Source organism: Gavia stellata, chromosome 27 (assembly GCF_030936135.1).
Source record: "Gavia stellata isolate bGavSte3 chromosome 27, bGavSte3.hap2, whole genome shotgun sequence".
NCBI lineage: Eukaryota > Metazoa > Chordata > Aves > Gaviiformes > Gaviidae > Gavia > Gavia stellata.
This window is the reverse complement of record NC_082620.1, coordinates 9,675,549-9,691,407: the sequence shown is the minus strand read 5'-3', so window position 1 is coordinate 9,691,407 and position 15,859 is coordinate 9,675,549. Positions and strand designations below refer to the sequence as shown.

Here is a 15,859-nt window from a genome sequence, read left to right as displayed (position 1 = left end):
CTTGAACACTGACAGGCTTGGACCCATGACCACTTCCCTAAGCAGCTTGTTCCAGTGCTTGACCACCTTCTCATTTCATCTCATACTTCAGAAGAACTGTGTGAGATTCTAGATAGATGCTGTTTTGAATAGTACATTGATAGCCATAGTGGTAAAAAGGTTTCATAGGCCTGGGTTGGGAGAAAACACACAAAGAAACAACACACAAGCAGGGTTGCTTCGTTTTTATTTACTCAGCAAACATTTTCCCATGTGATTTTTAAATGCTATCCAAGAGCTAACTAAGATTATTAGATGCTGGCTGCTTTTTCGTGACAAAGCTTTTTGCTAACAGGATCTTTTCCCAGAAATGAAGACCATTGTTTTGTTAAGGTATCCCAGTTTAGTTAAGTACGGTTGCTAATCTCACCCACAATTAAATTGCATTTACAACAGTGCATCTTACAGTTATTCTACAAAGGACAAGACTCTTCATCTGAAATTGTCCTACTCCCTGTTCCACACCAGGATTTCACTCTTTCAGTATCAGGGGTGCCTTCACCTGTTCGGCCACTTCCTTCCCCATCAGCGTTTCAACAATGGCCAACCCAAATTCAAAGCTGGTACCAGGGCCTCGGCTGGTGAGGATGTTCCCATCTTTCTCCACGCGGCTCTCAGAGTAGCAGTAGTGTGCTTGAGGGGACACACAACAGGAAGAGGGTCAGTCTCCAGCACAGTGCCCACAGCTGCCGCAGAGCATAGACTTGCCTGCCGCAGGGCACTGCCGCCTGCAGGCTACAGCAGCTGAGGAGCAGCAGCTCCCCGCAGACAGATAGCATCATGCTCGCAGACAGATAGCATCATGCTCGGCAAGAAGGCACCTCAGCCACCTGTGTGGGCCCAGCTTGCCTCGGGCTCTGTACCCCTGCCCCTCCGGAACCAAGCAGCTCATCACTGCCTGCAGTCCTCAGGGAGGAAAAGGGCCCACAGGGACCTCTGGCACGTTATTCACGTGGTATGGGAATGCACCTCTGATTCTACAAGCTCATCAAGAAGGGCTCACTGTGCCTGTCAGTTCCCGTGGGGTTACTTTTGGAAGTCAGACTGCTTTTGTGTAGCTGTTAACAACTTACTTTTTTCCAAATGCATGCAGAGGAAACTGGAGGAACCCTGACATCTCTTGCTCACCTCAGACTCGTTAATGTTCACAGAATGACTTTTTAGTAGTGCTTCACCACCACTTTCTTCAGGTATGAGAAAGAAGTGTGGACCCATCAGCTGCTCATAGCATCAAAGCACTACTCATGGGACAGCAGGAAAGATGCTGCTGGCATTTGCTGTTGGGACCACTGAGGCAAAGAACCAAAAGGGCAAGAGATGGCTCAGCCTCAAGAGGATAAGGGAAAAAATGCTCCTAGTATGACAGCAGCAGCATATTTTCCCCAGGGATGAGAATGTTAATACAGCCCTGTATTTTCAGGTTAAACAGACACAGCATATTCAGTTGAATTTTGATTACGTTCAGGAAAGCATTAAGGAAATTCAGAGATACAAAATAAGATACAAGAGCTATTTTCCCTTCTTTAAATCAAGGGTTCAGCTAAAAAAAAAATAATCTGAGAAGGGTTTAGAGAGAAACTTAGAAAAGTAATTACATACCTCCATTCATCATTTTATCTTTGGCCAAAGGATGTGTTGTGACTTTGCTTCCAAACCCTATCCCGTGTGCCAGAAGGGCAGTAGGACCTGTAAGGACACAAAGTTGCACCAGCGAGGCTGTTTTCTGCTGCAAACACTTTTAAGAACACAAGTTCAGGCACTAGGCCCTCAAGGGGCCAAAGCTCACTGTGAACAGACTACTTTTTAGAAAGCTGATGCCAGCCCCATCTCTGAAGCAAAAAGCCTCAAAACGAACACACCTGTATAATCTCTCCCATTCTATTACACAAAACGCCCTATGCAGAGAAACAGATGAAGAAAAGAGAAGGTTTAGGGAATACTCAGTTCACACAGCTGTGAATGCACTGCCTTTGAAGGAGTCAAGAACAATGGTTGGTTTACTTCCAGATAATACATTTTATTTTAAAAACTGCTTGAAAGCAAGTAACAAAAGTCTGCATTTCAATCTGAACATTAACTAGGGAAAATTAATTTATGACCTTGTTAAGCCTTGAATTTAGAGACTTAACAGATAAAATTTCATTTGAGCAAGCCTTTACATGTTGGAGTTTTGTGCCAAGCAGTATTTTGGACAGATCATGGGCTAACTGCTGAGGTTTTGGTTTTAACAGTCTTTCTCTTTTCTTTTCATACTTCCTCCTTGGCCTGAATTGAGGAAGGAGTTTGTGTCAAGAAGTCTTAGGTCATCTGACAGAAAATCCTTACGGGAATTCCAAAAGAAACTGAAGGGAGGATTTGCCTAATGTGAGTTTCATTTCTGCACATTTCATTCATTTCAGATATAGTCCAGGAAATAACCTTCTTTGTGTTCAGCTGGAATCAGCTCTAAGAAGCGTTATACCTAAATAAACGAACCATCCTGATTACAAGCAAAGGCCTTTATTGGGCAACCACGAATTTGCGATTGTTCTGCAAGAGATACAGATAGAGAAGTAGAAGACTACCACTGCCAAGTTCAAGAACGTTCACAACTCTGCATGCATATCACCTAAATGAAGAATGAAAGCAAAAAAACCCCCAGCAACGTACCAGAAAATAAAAGTGAAAACACAAACACAGTCTGTTAGACTGTCTATTACACACTCATTGCTACTCTCCTAATTCTCAGCTACAGATACCTAGGCCAGCCTCTCAGTTCAGTTGGGAGTATTGGCAATTGTTCATCTTGCTTTTTTTACATACAAATCTTACAAAGGAATCAGTTGGATACCTAGCTGTGCAGAATATGTACGCAGACAACCCTCTGCTCAGAGTAATTCCATCTTTTGCTACCACTCAGATGAGAAAGGTTAAGCCTGTAATTCTGTATTTACCGCCTTCCTTCTGAAGCTAAAGGGCAGGAGAGGAGATGTGAGATAAATTTATAGCAATGATGTTCTGCCAGCACTGTGTGCTCGCTGAAAGATCACCAGAATAAGCAAGTATTTTGTAAAAAAATCCTAGCACGTTAACCTTTCACTTTTTATTTTAAAGACCATAATACAACTGATTGGAAAGAAGCAATTCTGCAAGCAGAACTTGCAGGATAAGTGTTCACACTATTTCAGGGATTCCTCTGCTATTAAATTTACAAAAAAATTCAAATGCTGATAGGTGCATGTATAGTACAAATCCCTGCTACTAAATTACAGGAATACAGATTTCTAAGACAGGAAACTGTCTGCATACCCCTTCAAAATATCCAAACGCTTTACAAGCAAGACATCTTGTTAACCCACCTGCACAGATAGCAGCAATCAGGCCTTTTCGGTTTTCCTGGTCCTTCAAAATATCTTTCACAGCAGCAGACTGTATGAAGAAACCATATCACAAGTCATTGTTTGGGGTTGATTATTTGAAGCACAGTTGAAATATTTTCCACTGCAAATTCATAAACAAGTTTTACAAAGAAAACCAGCTGACAGCTCTCCATCCTGCCTCAGGACAGAGGGCAATGAAAACACTAAGAAGGAGAAAAACTGAAACCCCCTACTTGCCCCACAAGGAAAGAGCAGGGAAATGAGAAGGAACTGCAAGGAAGTACTTGGCCCACATAAAAGCTAGTTAAGCCACAGCCATAGAAAGTGTTGTTCGAAAACTTCACAACACAAATAGGAAAGAGTATTCATAAGATACCTCCAGACAGTTTCTACCATTCTCAAGAAGATTTATATGGGATATTTGTCTCACATTCCAGGGCTTACAAACTGTGTGATCTAAATCCGATCTGATGGATCCACTCATTCGTCCGCCTGCCTTCCACAAGGTACTTACACCACCACTACAACAGTTTTACACCAGACACAGAATTCTTGGGCAAAGGAACAGAGTCCTGTGGGTTCAGCCTGTTCTATATTTCATGAAATTAAATCTTCATTTGCAACTGGTTCATCTTCATATCATTATGAACAGAGATTTTCCCACAACACAGAGCACCCTTCCATTTTTATTCTGCTTAACTAGGTACTGAAGTCCAAGAATTTACTCAGTTGTCCCACCTATATATTCACAAGAGGGCTTAAGACAATTAACAACTAGTTTACTGATTCATTCAGAAGAAAATTTCCAGATGTTGAACTGAATTTGCAGGATTACTAAGCAAGTGTAGATCACCCACAACTCATGAGGATGCCCATGAATCTTTAAGATGCCAGAACTTTACCTCTGACAAGTTTTGAGCTCCAAGGTTACCCCCAGGTAGGACCACGACATCGTAAGGCCCCTAAACAAACAAAAGATAAAATTGTTCTGTTGAACAGAGGCTGGTAGATACATTATACTGTTTTATGGCTACGACAGCTGAGACAAGTGAGAAGCAAAGGCATCTACCTTTTCCTCCATTGAACAACACTTTATGATCAGAGAACCAGTTCCAATTATGGTACAAAATACTGCTTCCTATTCCAGGAAGAGCCTATTATCGATAAGGTCTGTCACAGAACTAACTTTTAAGCCTAGTGCATTTAAGAGCTTCAGCAAGCAAATGGCAGCTCTTGCAGTGTAAGGACAAGTGGTTTTGCTCCAACCTCACTGTACAGGTCTAACTATAGCATTGTTCAGCTTCCCATCAGAACTTTTCAGTTGTTCCAAATCGTGGTATTTTGTTGGGCCAACTAACATGCAAAATAAAGCTCTATGTTTGATGCTTTGCAAAACCAAAGTACCTGTGCAGAATTAAGAAATCTGTCTGATCCTAGCATGCTATGAAGCTAGACAACACTGAAGGGGAGCACTGCGGGATGTGCAGTTCCGTGTTCACTACTGCATACAGCCAACATGACATGCAACATATTTGTAAAGGTAATGCATAAGCTGTCCAAATTCACCTCGGAAACTGTAGGAAAGACTATGTTGGCCATTATATCAGATCAGGGTGATAACCAACCTCTTTTCTGGCATCTTCAAGACTGGCATCAGGACAAATGAAGACATCTCGACTGCACTGCACTGGTTCTTTTCCTGTTAGGCCTGCAACAATCACCTTGATCTAACAGAAGAATACATATACTGTTACAATTCAAGAATCTGGGGCATTTTTCTTATATGTTAGTTCTTAAGCAGTACATAGAATGACTGAAAGCTGTCAAGAACAGGGCAGCACTTACACTTCCCCAACCGTGATTAAGTCCAATCATGCAAGGTAAGCAGTGATATTCACCTAGAGATTAACAAATACCTCTAATAGTTCAACTTTTCAAACAGGTCATTTAGAGACTATCTGATCCCACAGGTTTTAAACAAAATAAAACAATACAACCCAGGAGAGCCAGACTAAGTAGATCAGCTAATGAATTAAAGTCTCTCTGCAGGCTCAAGCCATTCTCAAACACACTTACAGTGTGTTCAAGAGAAGGGAGAAGGTAATTTTTATTTTAGTCATTTCTATACACGTGAAGTTGGTGTATTTATTTAAAATTTTATTTTCATACCTAATCAGATGATAACACTGTGCACCACTACGGTTGCAAAAGTAAAAAACAGTATGCAGAATCCCAACAGACAGAACTCTAGTTAATAACAGAATTTTAGAAGTAGCTCCAGAAAAGCTACGTAATGTCACGAGCTGTAAAGTACTGAGCTGTTCAGACCCCTACAAAAAAAGCACTTCCTGTTACTACGCATGGGAGTAGTCACATTTTCTGACAGGCTAAGATTTACTTGAAACATCTCCTCTAGTCTACATTAGGCTCATATTTTAAAAGCTTATCTTTTGCACAAATGTCAGTTCTCATGCATGCTTGTTTGGGACATGGCACAAATAATTGCTAATCAGTAAGAAGGCACAGGTAAATTTTCACCTACTAAGACTACACCTTGAACTCGTAGCAATGAACATCAACTTGAGGCAAAGATTTTCCCTTGACCAAGCACTCAGAAAAAGATTTTTCATTGCCTGCATACTCACCCCAGCTCTTCTCATAACATCAGTGGGGATTACAGTTTCCATTTCCTCTGCCCCTTTTGCTAGAATCACCAATGCTCTTTTTGAGGCCATATCTTGCAGGGTTGCTATTAGGTGAGATGGTTGTGAAGGAAGGGTCTGGGGGCGGGGGCGTGTAGAAAAGACAATGCGGTTAGAAGGCAAATTCCCTAGTGCAAATCCTTCCTAATGGTCAAATCTAACAGTGAGTAATTTGCATTTTTGCATTATCTTTCATTTAAGCCACTTCAAAATAGTTCACTAGTTTTAATTAATATTCATAGCAATCCCATTTAACTAAAGAGCTTTTTTACAAAGAATGCATTATGATATTAAGGGATTAAGACATTCATGCAGTAGGAAACACAGCACACCAGCACCAGAACAGGATGCAGCTTGGCCTCATCAAGACTTTACATGACTTGAGTCTGCCAGAGAGAAGGGTTCAAGGTGGGTGGCAGAATTGTTTTCAATTTGCACACCCTCACTCATACCCAGACTACTGACTCCTACCCAGGTCAGCATTTATAAAAAGAGCTTGCATGAGCTTTGACCTCACGTCTGGTATTTAGTTGTCACACAGCATGCTTCATGAAGAGTTTCCTGTGACTTATAATGACTCGACCCGTGCTGCTGCAAAACCTGAGCAATAGATTTTCTGGGTATTTCACAGTTTTGTGGGGGAGAAATGTATGTGCACATGTGTGATGGGGGAGCAGACCACAGACTTCAGCAAATGGAACAAACTAGGCTTAAGACTTTTTTTTTTAGCTCTTAAAGTCAAGTTGAGGTGAATGGCCAAATTTCCATTTGAAGGTTAAGTTAAAGTAGCTTTAACTACATCATGTAAAAAACACACTAAGTCATACTGGTCTGACAGAAGTCTGTGAAAGCATGAGAAGGCATTTCACAGGTCATCCACTCTGTGAGACAGGGATTTTTTCCTATGTAGGGACTTTCCACCCAGAAATGCATGTAGGACCTGGGAGCTTGTCATCAAATGAGATCCACGTTTAGTTGCCTACACAAAAGAAAACCATCCCCCCATCCTGCTTCAACTTAATCTATTTTCAGGTTTGCTCCCTGCTATTAGCCTCATTTAGGAAGATGCTATTTCCAGAATGCAGTAATATACAGCAGAATGTCCTGCAGCATGCAGAACCAGCCCAAGCAGACTAACTCAGTGCGTCAAATCCCACTTTCAGGGCAGCTTTATGTACTGCCAAACACAAGGCCAACTGAACAAGTACGCTCAAATCATAGGTATTAGCAATAACTTCAGGACAACCTGGAACTTCTTAATAATTCATCTTGAAGGTACATATTGATTCTGCAAAATTAATTTTCATATGAATTTGACTAACAAGCAACGGACTACCTGAATAGCCACAGCGCAGAAATACTGCATTTGCTTCTTATTGTAGAAAAATACTGTACACCATAGTTTGCATCCCTCTCTTTCATGAGTTCTTTAGATGCAAATAGGCACCTGACCCTGAAAGCTTTTCCCTTTCCCCTAATCTAGCCAAATGCAGTCTCTCCCTACTGACATTTATCATAATACACTAACAAATTCTTGAGCATCAGTACTGTCCTTTACGTGGGTGCATACGTAAATAGCTGTCACACTGTAAACGCTACCAGGGTGAGACTGTTTTCCGAGAAGGCAGAACCAAGTTATACAGACTTAACAGGCACTTCATTTAACAAGCTATCTACGCATAGTAAATACAAGTCTTCCATTTGCCTCTCACTGCCAGCATACACACAGGCTGCCTCAAACCTCTAAGCTAAACGTATTCCCCTACGTGGGTACACGCACATTTCTCGAGACGGTGACTTCTGGCAGGCGGCTGAATCAGAAACTCTAAGAAGGCTGGCTTTAAAAAACCCACACCCTTCAGCGCCCCGACCGAACAGCTAGCTACCAGAGGTGAGGGAAGTTTTAAGGGTCATCAGCTCAGCCAGTCTGGATGAAAGGCCACGTCCCTGTGTGCCCATGCGTTTATTTTAGGACGCGGCGCCATTCGACACAGCAAGGATTTCAGACGACCACGAACAGCGGCGCAGGGCGAGGCTGCAGCCTGCAATCGCACGGAGCACAGCTGCGGGGAAGGGGCTCGGTCCCCGGAGGACAAGCAAGCGGCCTCCCCACCCTGCCCGCGGCCGCCAAGCGAGGCCACCGCGGCGCCTGCTCTGGCGCGGCCAGCCCGGCAGGCCTCCGGGCCCCGCGCGGCCCAGCGAAACCCACGCCCTCCGCTAGCGGCGGCCCGCACCGGCCAGCCCACCTCCCGCCGCCCCCCGGGGGGCTCCTCCGGCCAGACCCGGCGACCCGGGGCGCGAGGCGGCCCGCACGGGCGGCGGGAGCGTCAGCGGCAACTCACCTCGGCCGAGCTGCGGGCGACTCTGAGCGGCCCCGCCCCGCCGGGGCCCGGCCCCGCCCCCGCCGGGGCCCGGCCCCGCCCCCGCCGGGGCCCGGCCCCGCCCCCGCCGGGGCCCGGCCCCGCCCCCGCCGGGGCCCGGCCCCGCCCCCGCCGGGGCCCGGCCCCGCCCCCGCCGGGGCCCGGCCCCGCCCCCGCCGGGGCCCGGCCCCGCCCCCGCCGGGGCCCGGCCCCGCCCCCGCCGGGGCCCGGCCCCGCCCTCCCGCCCGCTCAGCGGCCCCGCCCTGCGGGCCGCCCGCCCGCCCCCGCCGCCCCGCTCAGGGCTTTGCCTGTGCTCCCGTCGCGGTCACGCCTCCGGTGCTCGTCTGTCCTCCGCTTGCAGAACGCTCCGTTTCTCTCACGTTAACGAGTATGCCGCTTCAGAGAGTGCTCCGGGGCCCGCCACCGTGACGCCACGCTCCTACAGCAGCGAAATCGCAAGGTACGTACCTTCAAAACGAGCTGCTGCTGCTTTTCCTCTGGCAGCTCTCACACCGACGAAGCGCTGAACCAAGTCACCGGTCTTCTCCAAGTTCTGCCCAAAACGCCTAACCGACACCCCTGTTTCCCGAGGCTCGCCCTACACAGAAAACGCCCGTGGCTCAAGGACAGACATTTCCCAGGTTTTAAGGAGAAGTTTCGATATTTTGAAGACGGACATAGCTGTTAAAGGGGCCCTTCGGGACTGCAGATAGCCCTGTTGTGTAGAACGGCTACTGGCAGGTGCTGGCGGTCACGGCCGGGTTCCCTGGTGACGGACTCAGGAGAGCTCTGGCTCAAGCCCAGGCCGCTGCCGTGGCGTAACCCCAGCCAGCAGCTCAGCACCGCACCGCCGCTCGCTCGCTCCCCCCCAGTGCGGTGAGGAAAGAGAATCAGAGAAAAGGCAAAACTCGTGGGTTGAGATAGAAACAATTTAATAGGCCAGAAAAGGAAGAAGAAAATAATAATGATAAAGGAATATGCAGAACAAGTGATGCACGATGCAGTTGCTCACCACCTGCTGACCGATGCCCCTCCCCGCTGCCCAGCTCCCCCCCCCGGTTTTTTTTTTGTTCAGCATGATGTCATACGGTATGGAGTATCCCTTTGGGCAGTTTGGGTCAGCTGTCCTGGCTGCGTCCCCTCCCAGCTTCTCGTGCACCTGGCAGGGCAGTGTGAGAAGCTGAGAAGTCCTGACTTAGTGTAAGCGCTGCGCAGCAACAACTAAAACATCAGTGTTACCAACATTATTCTCCTCCTAAATCCGAAACACAGTACTATACCCGCTACCAGGAAGAAAATTAACTCCATCCCAGCCGACACCAGGACAGTCACGTAACAGGAGAGCAAGTCACCGCGAAGGACTTCGCTGGGGGCTTTCCTGGAACTGCTGCGGGCTTCTGCTCCGCCATGGGAAGGTTTTGTGTGCTACTCACGCTGGGCTTCACTCAACCGCCTCGGCAGGCCGGTCCTTGCACTGACTGCTTGCCTGTACGCCAGGCACGCACAGGCTGAAGGGAGCGTTCGCTGGTCAGTCATAACGCGCTCTGGATACGCCCCTCTTATTCCCCGTCACCCCTCCCGCTCTCGTCTGCCCGCGCCGCAGCCGCCGCCGCCCGCGCTCTGGCCCAGAGGCCACAGGCCGGTGCCGACACCGCCCGCGGCCACGCGCCCGTACAAGAGCGGCGGGGATTGGCCGCGGGGAGCCGCAAGGGGCGGGGCTGCGCGGCCGGACACCTCCTCCGCGAGCACCTCCTCCGCTCGTGCGCAGCGAGCGTCACCCGCCCCCTGCTCGCGCGGATGGCACCGTTTCCCTCCCGCCCGCCGCCGTCACCCGGCCCGAGTCAGCGGCCCCCCCCGCCCCCGGCCTGATCCGCGCGGGGAGGCGCCGGGCGCCGGCGGGAGCCGCCCTCGGGCGACAGTGCTCAGTTGTCCCTGCGCCGTGGGATTTGCCTCGTCCCGAGGCGTTCTCCGTCGCAGCACCTCCGTGCACGGCGGGGGGTGTTCGGAGACATGTCGGCGCGGCCTACCCCCCCGCCCTCGCGGGCCGCACCGGCCGCGCCGCCCAGACTCTCCTCCTCACCTTTCGGGGGCGCGGCCGGGGAGCGGCCCGCTGCCCGGACAGGCCGAGGCAGGCCGGAGGGCCAAGCCACCGCGGGGATTCCGCGCGGGACTCACCGGGAAGCCCCGGTGGGGAGCGGCGGGCGCTGCCCGGCAGAGTCGGGGGTCGCGCCGGGGGGGCCGGAAAGCCCCGCCGGGCCGGGGTTTCCCCGCCGCCCCCGGGCTGACGCAGCCAGGCCCTCCGGGGGCGGCCCCTAAGGGCCGGCGCCCGCCGCCCCGCGCGCACTCCAGCGGGCCGCGCCGCCACGCACCGACCCCATGGGACCGGCAGCAGCGCGGGTGTGCCGGGCGCTCTTGCCGGCAGCGCTGCTGGCGCTGGCGCTGAGCCCGCGGCCCGCGACCGCCCTGCCGTGCGGCGCCGGCTGCCCCGCGGGTGAGGGCCGGGCCGGGGAGCGGGGCGCGGGGCGCGGGCGCTGCGCGCGGCCGCGCAGCAGCCCCCCTCTCTCTGTCTCGGCCCGCAGGTACCTTCGTGGTGAGCGCGGGCTGCGGGCGGGGCGCGGGCGCGGCCTGCCGGCCGTGCCCGCCCGACACCTTCTCCAGCGCGGCGGGACTCAGCGGCTGCACTCTCTGCCGGAAGTGCGAAGGTACCGGTCGGCGGCGAGGCCCGGGCGGGACGGCGGCGGCTCCTCGCAGCCCCTTCGTTATCCCCTGGGGTGAAAGAGCCTGCGTTACTCACGTCGCTGCGCCTGAAAACGGCGCTGGTGGTGGGATAACGCGATGCGTCTGCGGGGCTTCTCAGGGAAGCCACCAGCCTAATTTTTGGAAGAGCAAAGGTTCCGAGCCTTTGCTGCGCTGCACTGCGTGTGCCTGAGCGCGTATGTAACCTAAGACTCGTTTCCACTTTCCAGGAAGATTCAGGTACTTAAAAGAGTGTTCCTCAAAAAGCGATGCTGAATGCACGTGCAAGGAGGGCTATCGCTGCAGCGGCGACGGCTGCACCCGCTGCGACCGAAGCTGCGGCGTGGGCCAGGAGAACGCCAGGAGCGGTAAGGTTGCCTTTCCCCGCCAGCTTAAGCCTCCTGCGCTCACTGCACCAGACGCACCCCTGCTTCTTGCGCAGCACGGAAACAACTAGAGTAAGGACCTTGCAAGATACAAGCTGCCACTGCTGCTAAACAGCTTGCATGGTGTGTGAAGCGAGCACTGCAGCAGACAAACTCACCGAACTCTGAGCCCTACTGCAGCTCAAATCATGCACCAGTTAGTTCCCTTTGCAGGACAGCTCTTTTGTCGCCGGCATGTGGGAAACTGAGCTGGGAACTCTGGAGTTAGACGTGATTTGTGGCATCCTGTGCCAAATAACTGGGTCTGTAGCCGAGTACTGTACTGGTCCATAGCTCGCAGGGAAAGACTTGCCTTCCATACTCAGAGCAGCTTATGAAATAGTAATTCTATGAATATGGGTCATAGTCATTGTACAAGCAGGCAAAAATAATGTTTCACATGTTGTTTTAAATGCTTATCTTGTACAAATTTACCTGTCCTTGGCTGTTGAAGGTTGCCAAACTTGCCGTTATGGAACTTTTAACGATCAGCCCAATGGCTCCTGTAAAAACTGGACAAAGTAAGTAATCTAAAAATAAATGCTACAGCTGGTACACTTGACTGAGGTTTTTTTCCATGATTTTTTTCCCCCCTGTTTTGCTTTAAATGTCTTACAGGTGCTCTGCAAACCAGATCCTGGAGCCTGGAACTGCAGCAAAAGATGTCATTTGCAAACACGCTTCAGATAATCCCGCTTTAGTCACTACTCTACCTACCATGTCTCCTGCAATTCCATTTTCTATCACTGTGCCAGGTGAGTCATTGTATAATATTGCTTATAGAGCTAAGGAATTATGACCCACTTTGAAACGTACTATATCTCATTCACTTACCATTTAAAGCAAGAGTCCTTTCTTCTACCCATTTCCAGTGTTGCAGACTTATCCAGAAGCAGAGTTGGAGACAAAGTTGTCAGCTAATTCAAGGGCAGTAGAATTTTGCTCTGTAACACTTCTTAGAGAATGTTGTTTGCTTCCTAGGGGAGGACCTCCAGATGGACATGATCAGAATTTCTCTTACTGTAGCTGGGCTGTTGTGCATAGTGTTTCTGCTACCTTCGTGTGTATGCCTCAGTATCTGGCAGAAGAAGAAACTACATGCTGTCTTCAAGAAAAGTAAGATAGATACACTCTTCAGTTTTTCTTTTTGAAACTAGGCAGAAATCAGGAATCCAGGTTTTTAAGAATCTTTCAAAGATAGTTGCAGATAGCTTCATTTTTTGGCCTTGTAAGTCGAAAAGAACAACTGAAAGGAAAACAGTTTTGGAATTTTTACTGCAGAAAGCACTTAATTACCCGTGGGTGTTCTATCAACATTGCAGGTTAACTGCATGCATATCCATAGAAATGAAGTATTCATGGGAGGTGAAAAAGCTCAGCTGAGCCTTGCTGATCCAGTTAAGGGTCAGTTCTGTTTACTACTTCCAAGTACCATCCTTGGCATGCGTGGCAATAGCACTTTCCAGTTCTGTCTGCTCAGAAACAGTACACGTGGCCTGGAGTGAGTGTCTTTGAACTTTTGATGCAGTAGAGGAGGGGCTATCAGTCAGGACATACTGCTACACAGATGCAGGGTCAGCCTGAATACAGCACTGCCCTCTGAGAGCTAATAAGCCCTGGGGAGGCTTAGGAGTTCAGCACAAAGATGAGGTAGAATTGCATCCAACAGAGTTTATAGTTGGGATTTTTTGTTTGTTTGGGTTATTCTCTCTCTCTTCCTCTCACCTTTCCTATAGATAAGGGTTTGCTCTTCTAGTGTAATTCTGAATATAGGAGACAATAGCATTACTCCAAAAATCTTAACAACTCCATGTTGGTCTTCCTTTCATTCCTATGGCAAACAGAGCACTAGCAGCCCCTGTTGCATTAGGGAAAACAAAGTATGATAAATTAGTTTTATCAGATGTACATGCTGTAGAGGAATAATTTCAGACTGAATAATTTGGAAGAATTTTTCTTGCTGACTTCCTGCAGTTGTGACTGAGGAAGGGTGAAATAAGATGGCTGAATAAATACAACAGAAAGTGAACATTTTATCTTTTTCTTTAGTGCATACCACACCTGAACAGTCAATTCAGGAAGATGATGCCTGCAGCTGCCGCTTTCCTGAGGAAGAACAAGGTGAATACCAGGACCGTGGCAAATCCACAGAATTCAGAGATCTTTTGGTGAACTAGGAATTGGACTGTCCAGGTCAACCACATTTGAGTTTCATTTTGGAACACAGAACAAGAACCTGTTTACATAAATAGAGAGGGTATCAGAATCTGTGAATTTCAGAGCGCTAAACAGCCCAGCCCCTGAGGAGAAAAGTATATCTTTTCCATCTCATAAATAAATAAATAAATAAATAAATTAATAAATAAATCTAGTTTGCTGACTTTCTTCCTCTAGGCGTAGGAGTCATATTTCTAAGGAGGGGTACTTGATCTACATATAGAAAGAAGTACTGCGCTTAAAAGCAGTAATGGGAGGGCAGAATGGCTTTCTGGTGGCCCTTATAAATGGTGCCTGAGCTATAATTTACATGCAGTCTAAAAGCATTTAACGCTATAAAGGAGATCTGTAGCACATAGTAGAGCCACGTGTCTCACTCATGGTCTGTATTACCATTACCAGGCATCCTCTTGAGTCTAAAGCTGCAGCTCCTCCTGAAGTGTGGCTCAAACGCAACAGCCTGGGGTTTTGTGTACAAATACAGGTAGACCTCATTTCAGATCCCATCAGCCCTAGAAAGAGATACCTAGCCTGACCACTGCACACCTTCTTATATGTAGGAGAGAGGAAGCCATAAAAATCTAGAGCTGTAAAGTTTTTACAATAGCTTGCATCTGCTGTTGTATTACGCCGATTGGCTTAAGAGAGGCAGTGGAAACACTGAGAAAAGCTGTGGTTGACTTGATCTCAAAATGTTACTGTGCAGCTGGACTGCACCACCTTCAGTCCTACATCACTCCACTTTGATCTTTTAGGTGATGTAAACATATTATGTACATTGCAGATGTGGTATATGTAGATGTGATACGTTTCTGGTACTATTTTTGTAACTGAGGTTGGAAAGACTTTAACATCAGACACTGTATCTGTCTCTTTGATCAATTACTGTTACTTTGGTCTTGAAGAGAAAAAAGAAAATGCATGTTTGAGTCATGGCATTTACAACATCATTTTTAATCTCTTACAAAACCAAATATTTTATTTCTTCAGTAAATGTTCTTCAAAAAATAGAATGAAAACCCACCAATGTCACGTAAAGGATGATTTTCCCCTCTGTGTGATTTCAACTTAGAGAACCCTGTTCTTGTGTTTGAAGAATGACAGCCCATCTCTCCATTCAGTAGAAGATTATGATAGCAGATTATTTTCCCAAACCACATTTACACATTTTGATAAACTTGTATACAAGTAAATATAAAACAGTATGTGAGAAAATAAATGTCATATTTAACTTAACAGTTCAGGCTTCAGTATATTTAAATACATCTTTCTTTTTATCCCTAGCCCAAGTCTCTTCTCTCTTAGTACTTTCAACCATGAGAACTAAGTCACTATTAAGTCAGGTTCACAAACTTGAAGACAGGGACAGGACACATGAAAAGCCCCCGATCTATTTATAAATCAAAGAGCAACCTTTGCGCCAGTGGACAATATCTTAGAACAGGATAAAATAGTTCTGCTTGTGAATAGTTTCTAATCCACACATAAGGTATGAGAATTAATATACACATCCTGTAAAAACTCAAAACACCTGGTGTCTTCTCCTTGGAAAAAGAGATACCAGTTGGAATTTTACATTTAGTTAGTGCATTGTGCATATATTTTGAAATGCTCCAAAGGCAGTGTAAACCCCTTATTTTCCTTTTCTGTACCTGAAGCAGAAGTAAATCTATTTACTGAACAATGAGGTGCTCATTACAACACTTTCTCCAGACAGTTTGATTTTGCTGTTTTATGCTGAAGCTTCAGGAGTTGCATAGAATTCCCATAAATCAAAATAAAGCCTGTGGAGGGGGAAAAAAAAAAAATCCTAAAAACGTGCAAATTGATTTCTGAGAATAACCAAAATTGGCTTTCTGGACTGTTTCAAGGAATAGTCATTCACAGGAAGAAAATACATTCTGAATAAAATGTCAGGAGCAATTTTCCTTTCAATCAAAGGACAATGGGGATAATTCTACCCATGACTTCTGCCATGTGAGAGTGTGGAAGCCTGAATTAATGATAAAACAGATTTTGTT

The 15,859-nt window shown here is 47.6% G+C and overlaps 2 protein-coding genes across 2 annotated transcripts; one reads left to right on the top strand and one right to left on the bottom strand.

Annotated features, from left to right (window-relative positions):
* Positions 1–209: 209 nt before the first annotated feature.
* On the bottom strand, positions 210–8,470 carry PARK7 (Parkinsonism associated deglycase). Its single transcript, XM_059830050.1, has 7 exons — positions 8,443–8,470; positions 6,044–6,178; positions 5,024–5,125; positions 4,301–4,360; positions 3,378–3,447; positions 1,639–1,725; positions 210–672 (listed from the first exon to the last, which is right to left on the bottom strand). The coding sequence occupies exons 2-7, from the start codon at positions 6,131–6,133 to the stop codon at positions 512–514; spliced, it is 570 nt and encodes a 189-aa protein (XP_059686033.1). The 5' UTR covers positions 6,134–6,178; positions 8,443–8,470; the 3' UTR covers positions 210–511.
* A 2,366-nt stretch (positions 8,471–10,836) lies between these two features.
* On the top strand, positions 10,837–13,905 carry TNFRSF9 (TNF receptor superfamily member 9). The gene is made up of 7 exons (XM_059829882.1): positions 10,837–10,951; positions 11,040–11,162; positions 11,427–11,564; positions 12,076–12,142; positions 12,240–12,376; positions 12,603–12,737; positions 13,671–13,905. The coding sequence occupies exons 1-7, from the start codon at positions 10,837–10,839 to the stop codon at positions 13,796–13,798; spliced, it is 843 nt and encodes a 280-aa protein (XP_059685865.1). The 3' UTR covers positions 13,799–13,905.
* Positions 13,906–15,859: the final 1,954 nt, after the last annotated feature.